Source organism: Mauremys mutica, chromosome 6, assembly GCF_020497125.1.
Source record: "Mauremys mutica isolate MM-2020 ecotype Southern chromosome 6, ASM2049712v1, whole genome shotgun sequence".
NCBI lineage: Eukaryota > Metazoa > Chordata > Testudines > Geoemydidae > Mauremys > Mauremys mutica.
The window spans coordinates 77,820,908-77,840,810 of NC_059077.1; the positions used below are offsets into that span (position 1 = coordinate 77,820,908).

Here is a 19,903-nt window from a genome sequence, read left to right on the forward strand (position 1 = left end):
CTCTCTTGGGATTCTTGTCCCCCTGAAGCACATGCTAGAATTTTTCAACCCAAACTCCAGGTCAACAGTTTTTTGTATTGCATGAGAACAGGAGTATTAAAACATTATTTAAAAATGACAGAGGCTTTTAATTATACACTGAACATGGGAGCAGTATGTTTTTTCCCCACACTTCACCAATATTATGAATGGATCTCTGGGGTTGAGGGTGCCTCCGTCTCCATATTAATCGAATCATTTGTCTGTCCATGGACACTCTTTGCAATTATATTTATTATTGCTAATTTTATTCATGGTTTTATGATGTGGACACTTGTCCACTAGTAACTGAGCAAAGACAGTTGATAACTTTTTGATACTCTACCTATCAGAGCTAGTCTGCATTCACTAAACACGTGGAAAATAATAGAGGTGTTTGCCCCTCAAAGATACACTAGAAGATTCTGTACTGGGGGCATGTATTGTACTAAGACTTTTTTTTACACAAAATATAAGGTAGTATATTTACTGCTACCCTATGAAATATCATTAACCATATAAATAGCAGACAAAATAGAATGAAAAGAATATTCATTTTCTGAAACATAATCCATTTTATTGATTATGCACTTATTAATTCACAAAATGCGATATTTCATAATAGCTGTAGTGCAAATTAGTGAGGTTCTAGTGCATTTAGTAATTCTGTATTTAATTATCCTAAAAAGCATCTTTGATCATCAACAGGTTAATTTTAACATCTTCTATCAAGCATGAATCAGTTCAGTACTGTTTCTTGTTCTGACATATGTAACCATTGATGTTTCTTTTGGGCTTTTTTCTTAGACATGGAATTGAGTTGTTTTAAAAATTCACTGAGTTCAAGCAAAAACTTTTCAAGAACAAATTTTGTTAATTTGAAGTTGTGTGGAAAGCCCACAGGTTTCAGTGGGGATACTTTAATCATAACAAAAGAGCAATTGTTCAGGGTTTTGTTTTGTTTTGGTTTTTTGGTTATTTCGCGTGGATTTAACCTTGGAGCAATTCCAGCTGTGTTAATAAGCCACAGGAAACTGCAGTGAACATATACATATGAAGAAATTCTTTTTTACCTAAGGAAACTGCAGTGAATATATATATATATGTAGAAAGTCTTTTTTTGTGATAGTTAAACAAGAGCAGCTGCTTACTGAAGCCATTTTTTTCCCTTACACATGAAATTAATAACCATGGACAGGACATGAAACTAGTTTTCGATTAGTAGTTGGCTGATTTACATCCAGTAGCTAGTGGCTTTCATGTATAAGGTCAACTTTGTTTAATAAGGAATAAAGCATTAATTGTATATGATGCTTTTGTCTGTATCTAAAATCAGAATCTAATTTAATGTAAGTAGAATGCAGGCTTCACATTCCAAGTGTTAGACCCTAGAAGATTAGCAGTAATCAACACACTTATAAGAACTGTGTGTACAAAGAAGCCTTGGTTACGTAAATTGATATTTGTTGTTTGTAATATACAACTGGTTATAGTTTCTTCCTTGCAATAGGTACGGAACCTATCAAAGGATTTACCTGTTCAGTGCTATATCATGCCTGTGAGAGCCAGTAGAATAGTAAGGGGAACTAGCAGCTATAGCAATCAAGCAGTGGTGGAGGGAAGCATTAAGCCTATATAAGGAACATCATCATTTTAGAAGAGAGGAGCTGGCTAAGGCACCTCTTTCCCCTTTCTCATTTGCTTTGCTGCTCTGCCAGGAAAGACTGGCAGGAAAGGCTGGGAGCCTCAAACTCCTCAACCAGTCACCAGCTACTTCTGCCATATCCAGACTTCACCAGCTAGAGAAGAGTTGAGAGCTTTCTCTGCTTTTAGGCCAACACATTGCATTTATGTTCCATTTTGTAGGGGTGTGGGGAAGGTATGTTGTGGAAAACCTTCAGGGACATCTCACTTTCTTGTGCAAACAAAGCCCATAGAGAGGGCTTTCCCAATGTAAAATAACATTTCACATTGTAACACAGTTGCCTTTTTTACACTGAGAAGTTAGGTAATTCTGCTACCTTTCTTCTAGCATTTCTCCATTGGTGCTGACAATAGTGGGAGCACTTGTATAGGCTAGCCCCCAGACAATTTAACCATTGCATTGTGCAAACCTAGTCAGAGCAGCAGTGAGGGTATTGCCTAAAATTCCCACTGTAGATAAGGCCTTTTTGTTTGCAGGCTGACAAGTTAAAATATTTGGACTTCATCCTATGAGATGTAAATTTAGAAAGCTAATTATGACTAAATTCCAAATGCTTCTAGCCATTTAACTGTATCAGAAACATCCAACAAATATGTTGGTCCAGAGGGCACCATTCTTTTGAAGTGGTGTTCCATAGGAAATAGCCTGTACATTTTGGAATATGTAAATAATCAAATAGACTGCTTAAACCAAGATCTTTAAAAATAGGAGCCTAAAATCTTAGGCTCTTAAATAAATGATCTCAGTCAAATAAAACTGCTTGGTGCTCAGCATTTTGGAATATTAGATCATTTATTTATTAGCCTAATCATGGACTAGAGTGTCTAACTTTTAGGCTCCTGTTTTTGAAAACCTAGGTTTTAGATCATATGCTTGATAGTGTCCTTGGCATTTATGATAAATATGATGGTTAGACTGCTGTCTATTAAAAATTGTTATAGTTTTATGGAATTTGAGGTTTCCTGTAAAAACTTGTCTTTCTTTATAACTTGTGCACTGAACTCCATATTGGTGCTTAACAATTAATAAGTACTAACGTTAAAATGAAAGAGTAGAAACCGATGAACAGAAAATAAAACTAAAGTCTATTAACAAAAAAAATTGTGCAGATTTGTGGATAAAATTATCAGATTTGTATTGCCCTTTTTAACAATATGCTGTTCAAATTTTACCGTATTAATTTAGATTTTCAAAATGTACTGTATTACAAATGTTACTGTATTTATCTTATTTAAATACATAACATTGTTTCGGAACAAATTTTGTGCACACTATATACTGTGTAAATGAGTGATATTGTCACTATCCTGATCTTCTCTTCTCCCTTCTATATTCACTAATTTCATATTCTCTTTAATTAGTCTGTAAACAGTATAGGGCAGGTACATCCCTATGTGTTAGTTCAGCACCAGCACAATAGGGCCCCAATCCAGGGCCATAATGTAAGTATTAATAATAAATAATACTCATAATGATTAATCCTGGTGTGGTGGTTGTGTTTCCTAGGTATAGCATATTTGAGTGGAATGTGCAGTGAAAAACGAAAATGTATTATTGCAGAGGACAATGGTCTGAATCTCGCATTTACCATTGCCCATGAGATGGGTCACAAGTAAGTACATGAAAAAAAACAAAGATTCCTAACTTTTGTTGGCATGTATTATTCCAGACTCTAAATTTAATTTTAATACAGGAGTTTATCCTTTATCACTTAGCACAGGAGCTTTGGTTGTGTATGTGTGTTCTTGTTTTTTAATTAAGGAAGGCTATTACTTATGATAAGTTAAGGAAATTCATTTTTTGGTTAAAATTGACATACTTTGTCAATATAGCACATAAGCCAAGAAAACAAATCTTTGAATGGCACATTAGTCATTCTATATATACAGGTTTCAGAGTAGCAGCCGTGTTAGTCTGTATCCACAAAAAGAACAGGAGTACTTGTGGCACCTTAGAGACTAACAAATTTATTTTAGCATAAGCTTTCGTGGGCTACAGCCCACTTCTTCGGATGCATAGAATGGAACATATATTGAGGAGATATATATACACATACAGAGAGCATGAAAAGGTGGGAGTTGTCTTACCAACTCTGAGAGGCCAATTAAGTAAGAGAAAAAAACTTTTGAAGTGATAATCAAGATAGCCCAGTACAGACAGTTTGATAAGAAGTGTGAGAATACTTACAAGGGGAGATAGAGTCAATGTTTGTAATGGCTCAGCCATTCCCAGTCCCTATTTAAGCCTAAATTGATTGTATCTAGTTTGCATATCAATTCCAGCTCAGCAGTTTCTCGTTGGAGTCTGGTTTTGAAGCTTTTCTGTTGCAAAATTTGCACCCGCAATTGTTCTATTCTATGCATCCAAAGAAGTGGGCTGTAGCCCACGAAAGCTTATGCTCAAATAAATTCGTTAGTCTCTAAGGTGCCACAAGTACTCCTGTTCTTTCTATATATACAATAATTCATTAGAACATTTGGAAGATCTAATTTAATCTGGGGAAAAAACAGGTGTCTCCTGAACTTGTTTTTGGGATTTTGGTACTATGCATCATATGCAGCTCTGACTAATATTGCCAAAAAACATGTAATTAAATCATAAATTGACTGAGATTTTATTGAGTTTGCCAGTCTCTAAATAGTTCCTATTAAATCACAATGGTCATCAAAACAATAGCTTCCCTCCACCCCAAACAGCACAAAAATTGTTCTGAAGCTGAAGATGTACATTCTTTACAACCAGATGTTGTTCTTATTGGCTAGAAGGAGAGTAGGAAGTATTAAAGAGTAAACTTAATACAAAAAAGCAATATGCTTCCAAAACAAATTAGATATCAAACTTGGAATTCACACCTTGATCTCCCCAACCTTCAAAAAACAATAAGTCAGTGCTTTACAACTGCAAATTTTACTGGGGGAGAATCTTCTGTATTAAGTCTCAGTATCTGATAAAAGTTTATCAGTTAGGTCAATGTTTTAAAAAGCAGCTTCAGTTTTTGAGACCATCATTTCTGCAGGCTCTGCACTAGACAGCTCCATCTGAGCTCTTGCATCTGCAGTTGACTTCATTTGGAACTGTGAGCTCTCAGCACCTCTGAAAATCAAGTGTCTCAAGATGGGCGCCCTAAATTGGAAGCCACTTTTGAACATTTTAATCATACTGTCTAGAAAACTGAGATCCCAGTATCTAATACTGAAGAAGAAAGTCAATACTAAATGAGATTTTGGTTTTAAGGATAGCCTCTCCCGGTGAATTAGAGATGAACGATTTCTATGCAGTCATGGAGGATAGTGAGGAGGGTTACAGGGATGTTCACTCCAGGTGAATCCCTTCCACAGAAATAATTTGAGGCCACTAAATTCCTTAAACTTAAAAAAAATATATAGAAATAAACACTTTCCTTTACATTAATTTTTGGATAGCTGCTGCTTATAGAAAGGAATTCTCAGAGAAAATACAATGAAATGTAAGGCAAAACCAAAAAACTCATGACCTGTTTGTAGATGACAATGAAAACCATCCACTGTTATAAAATGCATAAATAAATAAGCTTTATGAGCTCTTGTTGGCAAGATTTTTCGAAGAGCACATTTAGTGTACACGGCATTAAGTACAAACAAGTATGCTTGCAAAAACTTGGCAATATTTTCAGAACTGGAATTGAAGTGCCTTATGCAACTGAAAATAATTAATAGTTTAATTTTTGTGGGTTTGTTTTTGCATATCAAACTCCTTAATTGTATATTCTGTACTTTGGAATGGATTTCTGTCTGACCTACATGCAGACCTAATTGTAGGCTCCTAATAGAACAACTCTGCAGAGTTGTGGTGCATTTGAGAGTATTTTCTCAGTTACCTACTTTGATATATCCACAAAATGCTCATAACCGTCTGTGCATAATTGTAAATACATATTAATGTACCTATGGCTCTGTAGTCATGGTTGAATATACTGTTATTTTTATTATTGTCATTTTTGTGCCCTCCATTAAGCCACACACAAGGGAGTTTCTATATGTAGCTTTCACAGTTCCCCATGAATACAGTTTGAACATCATTCTATTGAACAATGATAATATAGAGAGTTTTTTGGTGGAGGCTGGAGTAGAGGTGGAGATAAGGAGAGTGGTTAGAGGGGATTAGTTTACAAGCATAAAGTGGAGGGGATGAGGAAAGGAAATATGAGTGAGAGAAAAATGAGAAATGGAAGGGAATGAGGAAGGAAAAGATATTAGGTGCTCAGATACTATGATGATAAGAACTGAGATGGATAAATAGGTAGCAGAAGGAGAGAGGTGCATTGCGGAAACCATAAGCAAGACTGGCAGGAGAGGAACAGAGAATGAAGAGGGCAAAGGTGCACAGCCAGTCACCATAGTTTGTTCCATTCAAATCTCTCTATTTTTTGTATTATAGCATGGAATATATGTATATTTTGTGTCTAAATTACAAATTGAAATGTATGACATCTTTTACTCTACTAATAAATAACACTTCTCTATAGCATGATAAGGAAAATATGGTACTTTTTATGTGTTGTGCAGTTTTGCTGCAGCTCTTTAGATGTGAGGAGGGAGCCAAATTCAGACATCATAAAGCTGGAAACATGTTTCAGAGATCTGTAAATAAAAATACTCTGCTATTATAAATGGCTTTAGCATTGTAAAAAATCTTAAAGTGATTTTTATAAACAGTTTTTCAAGTTAAAATCTTGATTGTTTCCTGCAGAAATAAATTTAAGTCTGAAACATTCCAGAATTCTTTAGGAACAAAAGCCACATGGAATTACCAGACAGTACATGCTACAGATGGTTATCTTTGGTGTTACTCAATTACTGAGGTGTTTCACTATATTACAGTTTGTCTGCATGTGCCTTGACTCAGTAATGCATGTTTCCCCCCCTGTGGGAACCACAACCTCTTATTCATGCTCTTGGTTTTGTTAAAAGATGCATTGAAATATGAGATTAGTGGACTCAACATGGATTATCTTCTTTCATTCACATTTTGAATTGCTTGTTTTTAGATTTTACCAATTTCAGGCTTCCCCACTCAATTAGTTACATTATTATTAAAATGAGATTATGGCGTTTCAGCTTATGTTTTCCTTTTGGATAAATTTAACTGCTGCTTTGTTACTTGAGTTGATCAGTAAATTAGTGGCTAATAGGAGTTCTACGTTTGTTGGCCTCTGAGGCTCAAGATGCTGACACCGCTTGGCATCTACAAGGGCTTAATCTTGATTTTAGAGGTAAAATATCCTGTTACTGTATCTGTGGAACTTAATCTTTGTGCATCTGTTTCATACCTTCCTCCCACCCCTTTCTCTTATGTAGAACTTGGCCTGTGTGTGTTCTTCCATTTCATTTGTAGTTTTTTTATAATAATCTGAAGAAACCCTCTCATAGTGGGAAGCATTTATTTATGTATTTATTACAGTATGCCTAGAGGACATAACTAAGATTGGAGCCTTGTTGTTCCAGTCTCTGTACAAGTATAAACTGAAGGGCTTAAAATCTAAATAAATAATATATAATGGCACTTAGCACAATTTGGGAGCCATATAAATAATTGGAAGCATTCACTGGGTATCATCCACTATCTGTATAGCTAGGAAACTAATTCTTAAAATAGCTTTCTGTGGTCACACCTTCCCTATAGAATGCTACTATAAATGTACCCAGCCTTGTTTTTAACGTTTTAAAGCTGATTACAGAATACAGGTTACTTAACCAAGTGAAACATTTTGTATCAATGTGTTAAAATAGCTGTCTCCATAAAAGGATATACCATAGAGCCAGATATCTGATACAATAATACCCATATAGGGGCACAGAAAGCTGAGTAGTAGCTCCGGGCCCTCTGTTGCTGTGTTCCTGCTTCTATGGGTCCATTGGACCTACACTCCTGAGCGCTCCTCTGGCTGCGAATTCCTCAGCAAGGAGGAAGCTACTGAGGAAATATTATGTATCTGGCTGCAGGAGGGGCTGATGTAAGTATTCTGGCCCTGACTGATCTGCTCACTACCTCCTCCTTACCCCCACAGAGCCCTCCAAGGCATTTAGGGGGAGTAGTGGAATACTTCTGTGCAAGTCGTGGACACATACATCCCTTTTCCTGTGAAGATGTGGAGATCTTGTAGGGCCTGACTTTGATCACAGACTGGTTTTACATTAGGGTAGTTCAACTGGTTTCGACAGATACTCCTAATTTATACTGGTATAATAAGAACAGAATTAGACACTAAGGTAGCTGTGAAAAACTGATTTAGACAAAATACATTGAAAAACTACGCTTAAAGCAAATTTGTTTTTATTTTTTTTATTTGCTTTATTTAAGGTTAATTACAAGGCACCTATTCCGAGGTTTAGGCTCCCTGACAAGACATCAAAAATCCATCCCATCCATAATAATAAAATAAAAGCAATGGCAAAATAATGGTAGATCCCACAAAGAGCAGCCAATCAGCCAAAAAGCAGCGAGGTATCCCATCCCTGAAGTCTCCAAAGACCCCCATCATTCATCATGATCACTTCAGCTTTTTTAACAGATTTGGGTATTTTGGATCAAAAATGGGTGACTGAGTTTCAAAATCATGGAGCTATGCTGATAAACACCAGCTGAGAATTTTTTTGCCTGGCAAAATTAGTATATAACACCAAACATTCAAATGGTTCTGGAAAGGTTTTCAGAAGATACATTTGCAAATAGGGATTTTAGAGATGGATCCAGTTTGTCTTGAGGTTTTTGTTTTCACTTTCTGGTTGGCTGCAGACTGAAAGCCGAATGCCCTTTTTAGAATTTTCAAAATCACAAAAACTAATTTGTTTGGTTCAAGTTCTAAGAACAGGCAAAGTTCCAGGGATGATCTTATTTTATCCAAGCATATTTTGCTCTAATGGAGACTTACACTGATGAGTCCTGTGAAGAGAGACAGCTAGCTAGAGGAAGAGATAGCTCGGGAAGAAATACAGTACAAAAACTAGGCAGAGTGAAGAATCTACTCTACAGGGGCGGCTCTAGAAATTACGCCGCCCCAAGCAGGGCGGCACGCTGCGCTGCCCTTTCCCGGTCCCGCGGCCGGGGCAGAAGTGTCTGCGGATGCTCCACCGGAGCCGCGGGACCAGCGCACCCGCCGCAGTCATGCCTGCGGGAGCTCAAGTGGAGCCGCGGGAAGAGGGGACCCTTCGCAGTCATGCCTGCGGCAGGTCCGCTCGTCCCGGGGCTCCGGTGGACCTCCCGCAGGCATGACTGCGGAAGGTCCGCCGGAGCCAAATGCCACCCTGCCACGAAATGCTGCCCCACATGCCTGCTTGGCGCGCTGGGGTCTGGAGCCGGCCCTGCTACTCTAGGCCGGCTTCGTGCAGCCAAATCCCCCAGCCCCTCAGAAATGCTTTGTCAGCATTTTCTTTAGCAAGTTTAAAAGATGTAAAATCATTTTATCATTTGAAATTTAAAAGATTAACCAAATAGGTAAAATTTTCAGTTTTCTGTCCTGTGTTTGAGCAATGCCCTACAAGATGATTCTTTAATTAACATTACTCTGGAGTAGTGTCCAATATGTGGAAAACACTTTATGTAATGCATAACTTTAGTAGATATTTAAAAAACATTTCAGTTAATTGTGAGAAAGTTGACAAAATATTGTGTAAAATAATGTCAATGTTTTTCATTAATAAACAGAGTTAGCCTTCTTTTTGGCAATCCAATGAATGTCTGATGGCTCAAAGTTTTCTTTTCCTAATTATATAATTTTTTCATTTGATCACATGGTATAGTTCAATGATTATTCTTGGCATTGAACTGAGTACATAAATCTTAGATATAATTGTTTATAATAAAATACTGAAGTTTGCAGTATTTGCCTTTAGCCTCTTCTTTGTTGTTGCTGCCCACTTGCCCTGTATTATTAGATACTTTAATTTAAAAATCCACCAACAGGCCAACTATTTGTTTCATTTTATTAAGTTAAATAAAACAATCACAACAAAGTTTTAAACTATTTGTATTACCTGTATATGCTTCAGTCAAAGGCCCAAACTGTATACTCCAGTAGAGTTACAGATGGGAGGAATCAGAAGGACAAAGGATCACTTTGAGAAGGTTCATATTATGAAGTTTTCTTAATTTTTCTTGAGGGGCTTTTGCAGGGAGGAATTATAGTGGGGCATTCCTCTCTCCCACATAGATTTGGTTCCTTCATATTTTTCCTGTGACTCCGCTTATTCCTTTCTCTTCCACATGTTGCCTATGCAAAAACTCCATTTGGGAGGCGATATAGATGCACAGCTTATAGGAGGCACAGATTACCTGTCATTTAGCCAGGGGCGGCTCTAGGAATTTGGCCGCCCCAAGCAGGGCGGCATGCTGCAGGGGGCGCGCTGCCGGTCCCGTGGCTCCGGGGGACCTCTTGCAGACGCGCCTGCGGAGGGTGCGCTGGGAGGGCGGCAGGCGGCTCCGGCGGACCTTCCGCAGTCATGCCTGCGGGAGGTCCACCCGAGCCGCGGGACCAGCGAACCCTCCGTAATCATGCCTGGCGCGCTGGGGTCTGGAGCCGGCCCTGCATTTAGCCCCCGCTGTAGGAGAGAGGAGAATGCCTGAGATAGTAGCTCCTCTTCCTCTCCCAGTCCCACATTCTATTTCCATATTTACATGTATGACATAATGCATATGCAAAGCAAAGGCACAGAGCACAGGATACACAAGTTTCTTACAGTGAGCAATGCAACAAATATCATGTAAATTATATTGTAGCAGCCATATCTGAGAAAATGACACTTGGATCGGAAAATGTTATATAACAATGGAATGAGAAAGCATATTGGGAGCTCTTAATTTTCTATCACTTATGCCCTTGCTGAATCCAACATCTCGTGGAAGAACGGTGGTGTAAGTGGCAGAGGGAATTAAGAAAAGCTGTTTTGCAGAAGTCACAAGCTCACACAGATGGCAGGGTGAAGTACAATGTTCTACATGTCCTCAGTGAACTTTATGACTCTTAACATATTTGTTAGAATATGTATTGCATTAATACCATTAATTGCTCTTAAAATGGTTATAAGATTCAAAGCATATTCTAAAATATTGTCATTATCTTAGAGCCTTAATAGCTGGAAAGAGACAAATATTCCTTAGCCACATGTTTCTTTTGATTTCTGCATAAAATTCATAGAGTAAGGAGTGGGTTTGGTTTTCCTAGGCCAGCAGCATGTTCATCCAATAAAGACAGAATAAAATCTTGCTAAATAGAAAGTTGGCTATGCAGCTGGCTATGCACATCAGCAAAGTGTCTCTGTAACAAGGTCACTTGCCCCGCCAAGCTAAATTATTCCCTTGCAAGTTCCATGAGGAAATCCATTTGTGCCATGAGCTATGTTGCTTTTCTCTTATATTCAAAAACAATTATTTGTGGACCTGGCTGTGGGATGAGTTACCAGCCACGTGTTGGTCACAGCCTCATGATTATTAACCAGAATAAACAGTATCTATATCTTTCATGTAACTCATATTACTAACAACATAAAACAACATATAAAAGCTGGCTATTAGGTCATTTGTCTATGAACTCTTCAATATAACTATAATAATATGGCAGCACTTACAGAATTTTATGTCCTCAAAATGCTGGACAAATAATAACTGATTACACAATGCCCATACAGATCCCTATGCTAGCTTATTAAGTATTATCCTCATGTTACTGAAAAGGAAGCTAATAACAGGTTAAATAACTTGCTCAGGGACACACATTGAATCAATATTAGAGCCAGGATAAAACTTGAGAGCTTATGGCTTCAAATCCATTTTTTAAGACTTGGATCACACTAGTATATCCATAGAACTTGGTGAATAATGGGAGAAAAGTTATTCATTAATATTTTAGTCAGAAAAGGAATGTGTCTCATAATTACTTATGAATGGTTTGCCCATAATGAAAAAAATATTCACTGGGTAATTTATTTTTAAAATATCATTACATTCATGAATAAATTATTCAAATATTATTCAGCCAGATCCTATCAAACTTTTCCCTTCTCAAGAATGATCTTCTCTCACAATTAGATTCTGTTCTTTGTATATCAGGGTGGAGCCTAATCTATTCATACATGAAGCTAATTGTAAAGTAACCAAGACCTTAAGAGACTTTTTATCCCCTTTCTTCAGCAATGTCTCACCCAGCCATGACTTTTCACAAATCACTGCTACTCTCAGCTTGCAGTTTTCACTCATCACCTTCATCCGTCTGATGTCTTCTTGGTTAGACCTTTATCTTTTGGAGTTTGGGGTTGGAAGTGGGATTATTGACTGCTCAGAAAAATGTCCACAGTTCCCCTGGCAACCCGTTTTTTATGGTTTGGTTAATCCCTCCTAAGCAGTTGGTAGATTCTGTGTGCTCAAACCAATAGCCAGCATTCCACAGTAGTAACAGAGAGTGTATCTCTGTACCCTTTGGCATTTTTTTTCCCCAAATGTTAATAATAAAATAGTTTAGGCCGATTCCATCCTCTCCATAGCTGGGATCCCTCAGATGTCTGCTCCTAAGGTAGTTCTTCCTGAAGTGTCATTCAGTCTCTGCACTACAGTCAGAGAGGTGGTGGCACTTTTCGAGGAACAGGAAGCTTAGACAAAGGTAATTCAACTCCTAGAGGAGTAATGGGAGGCAGAGAAGCAACTAAGAGTTGCTAACCCTCCCTGAGAGGTCTTCTTCAAAATTGGCCCCAGGGAACCATCAGGTTGAGAGACCACATCCTCTGCCTCTTCCATGTATCCCCAAGTACTTGTGCCTGATGATAAAATATCCCTCAGGTGGTTATTTCAAAAAGTGGTTACAATTTGTTCCTTAATAATACATATTTCGATTACGGTTGCACCCTTTTCTGCGTAAAAATTCGATTAGTTTCTAGGTGTGTGTATGTGTATATATATATATATATATATATATATATATATATATATAAACAAGTTGTTCTTGTTGAAGTTACATTTTTTATTTATCAAGTATTTACAACCCCTGCACAACAAAATTAATAGGTTAACAGAAGCTATGATTTATGTTCTGCATGCCTGTGGTTAGCTACTGTATTTCTCTGTTGTTTTCATTCTCTTTATTCTCTATTAATTATTGTTATAATTCTTAATTGGCTAGTGCATTAAAGTATTTTAGAGTAATCGTTATTCTAGGCACAGGCCTCAAATTCTTGAAAGGTTAAAAAATATTTGTATTGTAAATTGGCATTCTTTTTCTTTTCTCGGGTCCTTGTCTCATTTTAGGGCCTGATCCTACTATGTGTGCAAATAAGCATACGCCCTGGGTTAGGTGTTTGCAGAATCTAGTCCTTAGATTGTAAACTCTTCAGAGCATGAATTCTAAGCCTCATTTTGATCTAACGTACACCAGTTTAATACTGGTCCAACACAATTCATTTATGTGGACGTGCTTCTGATTTACTCTGTTGTAAGAATCCGGTCCTCCATCTCTAATTTCTCAATGCACTGTGCTTCAGTAATGGCATACAAGTAATGAATAATAATAATACATAAGAGCTTTCAAGTGTAATAGTGTGGTGTCATTGAGCGAGTCTGCTGCAATGAATGTACCATGTCTGCAGGAAATGTTGCGCTCCTGTTGCAGGATAAATATCAAATAACGTCTTTTCAATGTGGACTTAATTTTTTCCAGAAGGTGTGTGCATAGCCTCATTTAACTTGTAGCAAAACATTTGTTCAGATGTGAAAGAGGTGTCATTTTGGAATGCATGACTGTAATAAAAGCATAAAACCCTCACCCGGTACTTTTTTCACAAGAGCATAAGAATGGCCATACTGGGCCAGACCATCTAGCCCAGTATCCTGTCGTCTGATAAGGGCCAGAGCCAGATGTTTCAGAGGGAATGAACAGAATAGGGGAATTATCAAGTGATCCATGCCCTGTTGTCCAGTCCCAGCTTCTGGGAGTCAGAGTCTTAGGGACTCTCAGAGCATGGGGTTGCTTCCTTGACCATCTTGGCTAATAGGCATTGATGTACCTATCCTCCATGAACTTATCTAATTATTTTTTAAACCCAGTTATATTTTTGGCCTGCACAACATACCCTAGCAATAAGTTCTATTAAGGTGTATTATGTGAAGAAGTACTACCTTATGTTTGTTTAAAATCTGCTGCCTATTCATTTCATTGAGTGAGCCTTGGTTCTTGTGTTATGTGACAGGGTAAATAACACTTCCTTATTCACTTTCTCCACACCATTTATAGTTTTATAGACATCTATGATATCCCTCTTCAGTCAACTCTTTTCCAAGCTGAATAGTCCCAGTCTTTTTAATCTCTCCTTATATAAAAGCTGTTCCATACCTGTAATCATTTTTTTATGCCCTCCTTTGTAGTTTTTCCAAGTCTAATATATCTTTTTTTAAACAGGGTGATCAGAACTGTACACAGTATTCAAGGTGTGGGCCTACCATGGATTTATATAGTGGAATTATGATATTTTCTGTTTTTTTTAATCTATCCCTTTCCTAATGGTTCCTAACATTCTGTTAGCTTTTTTGACTGCCACTACACATTGAGCAGATGTTTTCAGAGAACTATTTATGATGACTCCAAGATTTCTTTCTTGAGGGTAATGGTTAATTTACACTGCATCATTTTGTATGTTTAGTTGGGATTATGCTTGCCAATGTGCATTACTTTACATTTATCAACATTGAATTTTATCTGCCATTTTGTTGCCCCATCACTCTGTTTTGTGAAATCCCTTTGTATTTTTTTTGGAGTCAGCTTTGGACTTAATTATTTGAGTAATGTTGCATTGTCTGCAGACTTTGCCACCTCACTGTTTATCTCTTTTCCCAGAATATATTGAACAGCATTGGTCCCAGTATAGATCCTTGGGGACCACGCTACTTAACTTCTATCCACTGTGAAAACTGACCATTAATTCCTACCCTTTCTTTCCTATCTTTTAACCCATTACTGATCCGTGAGAGGGCCCTCCCTTTTATCCCATGACTGCTTACTTTGCTTAAGAGCTTTTGGTGCGGGGCCTTGTCAAAGGCTTTCTGGAAGTCTATGTACAGTATATCAACTGGATCACAGTTCTGAGTACAGAGAAACTTAGGTGAAAAAAAAGCCTTCTAATTCCTATTTCATGTTAAATATCAACATGGGCCATCCTCAAAATCTCCCATAGTGTGCTCCAGCTTTCTGCATGATATCACAAAAAATTTCTGGCAGTGGCTTTTAAACAAGCTTGAGAGGTTTTATAAGATAAAAATATTTTTCAGTTGACTTGACAACCATGCATAATGTTAGTGGCAAGTTTATTTGACCAAGGCTCTTTGTCAAAATACATTTAAAGTGAGATTATATAAATGGAGGTTAGTTGAACAGAGTGAATTGAAGTATTGCTAATGTTTCAGTTAGAGAATGTTTTCCATAGGATACTTCCTATATTCATGCAATATGTGGCATGTCTATGTTTTCTCAGCCAGGGTGGATTAAGCGTTTCTTTATCCTGCTCAGAATAATAAAGCTCCTGTTCTTACAGCAAAATTTGATCAGTTTCCATGCAGATATGATGCACTTTTTCTTAAAAGTGCAGCACTAATATTTTTGTTAAATACAGCATTTTAGATTAGTTAAATGTTTCATCCCTTTACCCCAAACTGCCTTATCTTTCCTACCACACAAACACACATTCATGCATGCATGATTGTCTTGCTCTCACTTACATAAGAATGAATGGCTCCAAAAAGAGGGAAAGAGGAGCTCATGGATACAAGGGGCAATCTGCCCAGCACTAACATGATAAATTAGGTAAGAATAGAAATGTTAAGCCCCAGAACAGCACTACACATAGACACAATTTCTGAAGTGGTTTTCTGTTTGTGAAAAAGTGCAGTTGTCTCTTACACATGTCCATTACGTCATGCTGGGTTACTAAATACTGAGATATTTCCCCAAATTGAACATTATGCACTTTCGTATCCATGATCATTACAGTGAAAATGTATAAGTGTGCTCTGTAGGTATGTATATTCTTCCATTAATTTATCTCTTGGTAAAAGGTGATATATCAGTGAGTCTCCAGATTTTTTAATACATTACATGGCATGGTGGAGGAGATGGGGAGTTAAGACTTCTGCATTCCCGTTTTGTGTTCACTTTTTATGCACATTTGTTATAGGTATTAAGGAAAGGGTGTGTACAGCAACTTCCTCTTTGTAACAGACCACAAGCTACATTGATGATGTTAAGGAAGGTACAGCAGATGCGTGCTTTGGGAATGCCTAGTTCTGCTTAAACAGAATAGGGGCAAAGATGAGCAATACTTAACTTCTAAGATATGAGGTCCCCAAAGTGAAGCAATGCCTATTGCATTGTCCCAATATATTGAGAACTCTCTATAAAAGTAATTAGATTATTTTTTAAAGCTTGCCATTATTTTCAGAATATAAAATTTCTTCCACACAGGAGTTCCTCTATTTAAACAATAGACAAATTTCTGCTATGTAATTTGTGCTACCAATCTCTATTCTACATATTCTTCACTTGTTCAGTGGATGGAACATTGGACATGGAATGAATACATGTATGCATTAGGCATGGCACGGCGACACATTATGACAAGATATAATAGTTGAAATAATCTGTTTATTTTATAATCATTTTTCTATTTTATTTTTAAAATCTTTAAGGGCAGTTGCTACTTAGTACAGATTGAAACATCTTATCTTGTTTTCTAGATCAGAGTGTCTCCTCTTTTGTGTTGTAATGAAACAGATTGACACTAAGACTTTTTAAAAGATAATAAGATAAGCACTCAATGTACTAATCAGGGGAGCAACTTTTTTCACTACCTTAGAAAAATTATTCAGGTGAACACAAGGATATTGGAAATAGCTGCTCTTTTGATTATTACACTGGGGGCTAGATGCATCCAGTGTTTCAGGTGCCTAATTTCCACTTTAAGTGCCTAAACCCCAAATTCAGGCACCACTGGCATTCACAAAACCCTGCTCAGCTGCCTCCTAACCCTGAAGGTTCCTAAGCTTGCTTGGCACCTACGTTTTTGCAGTAAAAATTCCTTACATGCCTATATTTCTGCCTCTGGGCATGCACATTGCTGCCTCACTCTAGGTGCTTGGTTGCTTAAGCCCCTGTGTGATCCACACAGCAGGGAGATTGGTGGTCCGCTGCCTATGCAGGGTGTCTGATCTGGTAAGCATTCCCAGAGGCCTCCTAACTCCACACCAAACAGCAGGACCTCCTGTGACGCTGCCAGACCAGGTGCCAGTTCTTGTCAAGGCTGTAGGTGTCTGCTGAGCATTGACAAATTCAGAGCTGGAAACCAGACCGGCTCACCTCCATGTTTGTATTGTTCAGACTTATAAGAATGTGTTTAGTGTTTAGACTCTATGGAATGCTTCTAAACTGCTGCATGCATTAATTTCACTTGTAATGTCTGTATGCCATGTTATAAGGTAATATGTAAGTTTTGTTTTATAACTATAAAAATGCCTGCTTTATACCTGTGAACCCAGTCAGGAGGACTGGTCCATCACCCATCAAGTAGGACTATCAAAACTAAATGCGCCATTGTGAACATCACATTACAAAGACTTGATTAAGGGCCCTCTCGCACCCATGAAGGCAAGAAAGCCTATTCCATCAGCTTGAATGCTGGAAGAAAGGGATAAAACAGGGACAAAAGAAACTTTTCTCTCTCTCTTTGCTGTTTGGACTTTCACCGGGCCGAAGCTAGGAAACAGAAGCATAAATCGCTAGGGTCAACCTGGGTTAGCCCTAAAAGACATTCAGTGCTGACAGTTTACTACAACTATGCACTTTTTGGAACCATAGACTGTAACTCATTTGTGTATATATGTTGCCTGCTTTAACGTTCTCATTTCTTTTTCCTAGTTAATAAATCCTTAGTTAGTTCACTAGTGGATTGGCCACAAGCATTGTCTTTGGTGTGAGATCTGAAGTACAAATTGACCTGGGGTACGTCATTTCTCTCATGGGACTGGAAGCAACCTGAATCTTTTGTGATCTTTGGTGTATGACAACCAACTATTACTAAGTCCAGTTTGCCTGGGTGGCAAGATAGAGCATGCCCAAGGGGACTACCTGAGACTCCATGGTCAAACTGTTATAGTGCTTCAGAGTTCACATTTGTTTCTGGGTTGGTGAAATGCCACCAGTTTGGGATGTCTGCCCTGTTTTTTTGACAGTCTGCCCTGAGGTTGGTACTCACAGTTGTCAGTCGCTCCAGACAGTGCGATAGCTCCCTCATAACTTTGAGCCCAGTTATTAGGGTATTCATGCAGTATATGGGAGCCCTCTGATTCACATCCTACCTCTGCCTGATGAGAAGAGGAATTTGAACAGGGATCTACATCTCAGGTGATGCTCTAACCACTGGTCTATGGGATATTATGATATAGGATCTCTCTCAGGCTCTCCTGTTGAAGCTGTTCCACTATGGATAAATAATTAAAGACTCATTGGCACAGAGGGAATGGATCCTGGGTCTTCTGCCTCCTAGGTTAGTGTGCGAACCACTGGGCTCTAGAGTTATTTTCAGTCTGTATCTGGCCTAAGGACTCTTTAATTATGTTTGCAAAGTGGACCGGGTTTAACAAGAGAGATTAAGAGAACCCTATATCAGAATATCTCACAGCTCAGTGATTAGGCCACTCATCTGAGAAGTGATGGATCCTTCTTCAAATCCCTTCTTCTCATCAAGTAGAGAAGAGGACTTGGACTGGGGGGGGGGGTCTCCTAAATCTCAGGTGAGTACCCTAGCCACTGGGCTGGCACCTCCCTCCAGATCAAACTTAGGCACCTAACTAATTGAAAGGGGTGGGACTTGACACACATCCCTCCCCTTGGCATCTCCTGTTGCCCAGCTCAGGTAGCTCCAAGCTCAGCATGCTATCTTTTGTTAATCCCATTCCTAGGATGACTATCTCTCTCCGTTCATTGTACAGGGAGCCAAGGCACTGAAACCAGGCTCTGTGAATGCCAATGATTTTCAAGGTGCCTTAAAAGATAGGCATTGTAACACTCAACATCACAACATCCAAGTCCCTTTCTGAATCTACTGTGAGTACTTAATTTATTTTCTAGATCAAACTGTCAAAGTATTAAACTATTTCATTATAGAACAAACTGGAGGCATTTTGATCTAGAAAATAAGTACTCAACCCACACTCAATAATAGTTACCCTTAATGATTTTAAAAATAAAATAAAATAGAAAAATAATATATACTATAAATAGACTATTTTGACTATTATATTATGTCATAGTAGTGGTGACTACTACTGACATGACACAAAATCCTGTATAAACAGTAAAAAATATATAAATAAAAATAAACTTCTAAACAAAAATGTATTCTGAAATTATATTTTTTCCAATACAAAATTTTGAAATTGTGTGAAACTTTGAAAACACTTGTTTTTGTTCAGATAAGGAACACGAAAAAGTTCAGAACGTCCAAAATTCCCACAAAATGGAAATTTTGATTTTCACCTGGCTCTACCTGTAGTCACAATCCATTCCCTGGACAGTCAGCAAACAAGTGAGGCAGGTTTAGACCTTCTGTGGTCTGTCCCTTAGTCTCCCCACAGTGTACAGCTATGTGGTTTCTCCTATCACAGTTGCTACATATGGGAAATCATACTAGGAGATTCCTTCTGATATATGTGCTAAGAGGAATAAAGGGACAGAATTTTGTTTCAGGTAATATTTCTGTGGCATTTTTAAATTGTCCGTTTCCCTTGTTTTTCTTTTATTTTAATATCACCTGCCCAAATTTGTGGTGTATCTGATTTGTTCCAATATTTGAACTGCATATCTTTAATGGATACTCTAATACAATACTACATGCACTAGATGAGTAAAAGAATAAAAACTAGAATATTCAAAGTTATCTGAATCTGAACTTAGTACATTTTTTCAAGGTTTGTTATTTAAGATTTGGCTAAACGGTAGTATTTGTACAAATGGAGTCTCCTCACCTGACAATCAGAATGTAGATGGACTCTCTCTTGAGGAAGTTTTAAATTAAATATGGCCCTGAAGTGTCAAGAAAGCTTTAAAAAAGCTCTCCAACAGATGGAAAGGGAAGTGGTCTTATCAGCAGGAGGTGAAGTATAGCCTTGGAGTAT

At 37.9% G+C, this 19,903-nt stretch overlaps 1 protein-coding gene across 4 annotated transcripts in view; it reads left to right on the forward strand.

Moving 5' to 3' along the window:
* ADAMTS19 (ADAM metallopeptidase with thrombospondin type 1 motif 19) overlaps positions 1-19,903 on the forward strand; it is a 271,068-nt gene that overhangs the window by 160,051 nt on the left and 91,114 nt on the right. For all 4 annotated transcript variants that reach the window (XM_045022162.1, XM_045022160.1, XM_045022161.1 and 1 more), the window contains one exon: positions 3,230-3,335. In XM_045022162.1, coding sequence (XP_044878097.1) covers positions 3,230-3,335 — 106 coding nt within the window. The remainder of the gene's footprint in view (positions 1-3,229; positions 3,336-19,903) is intronic.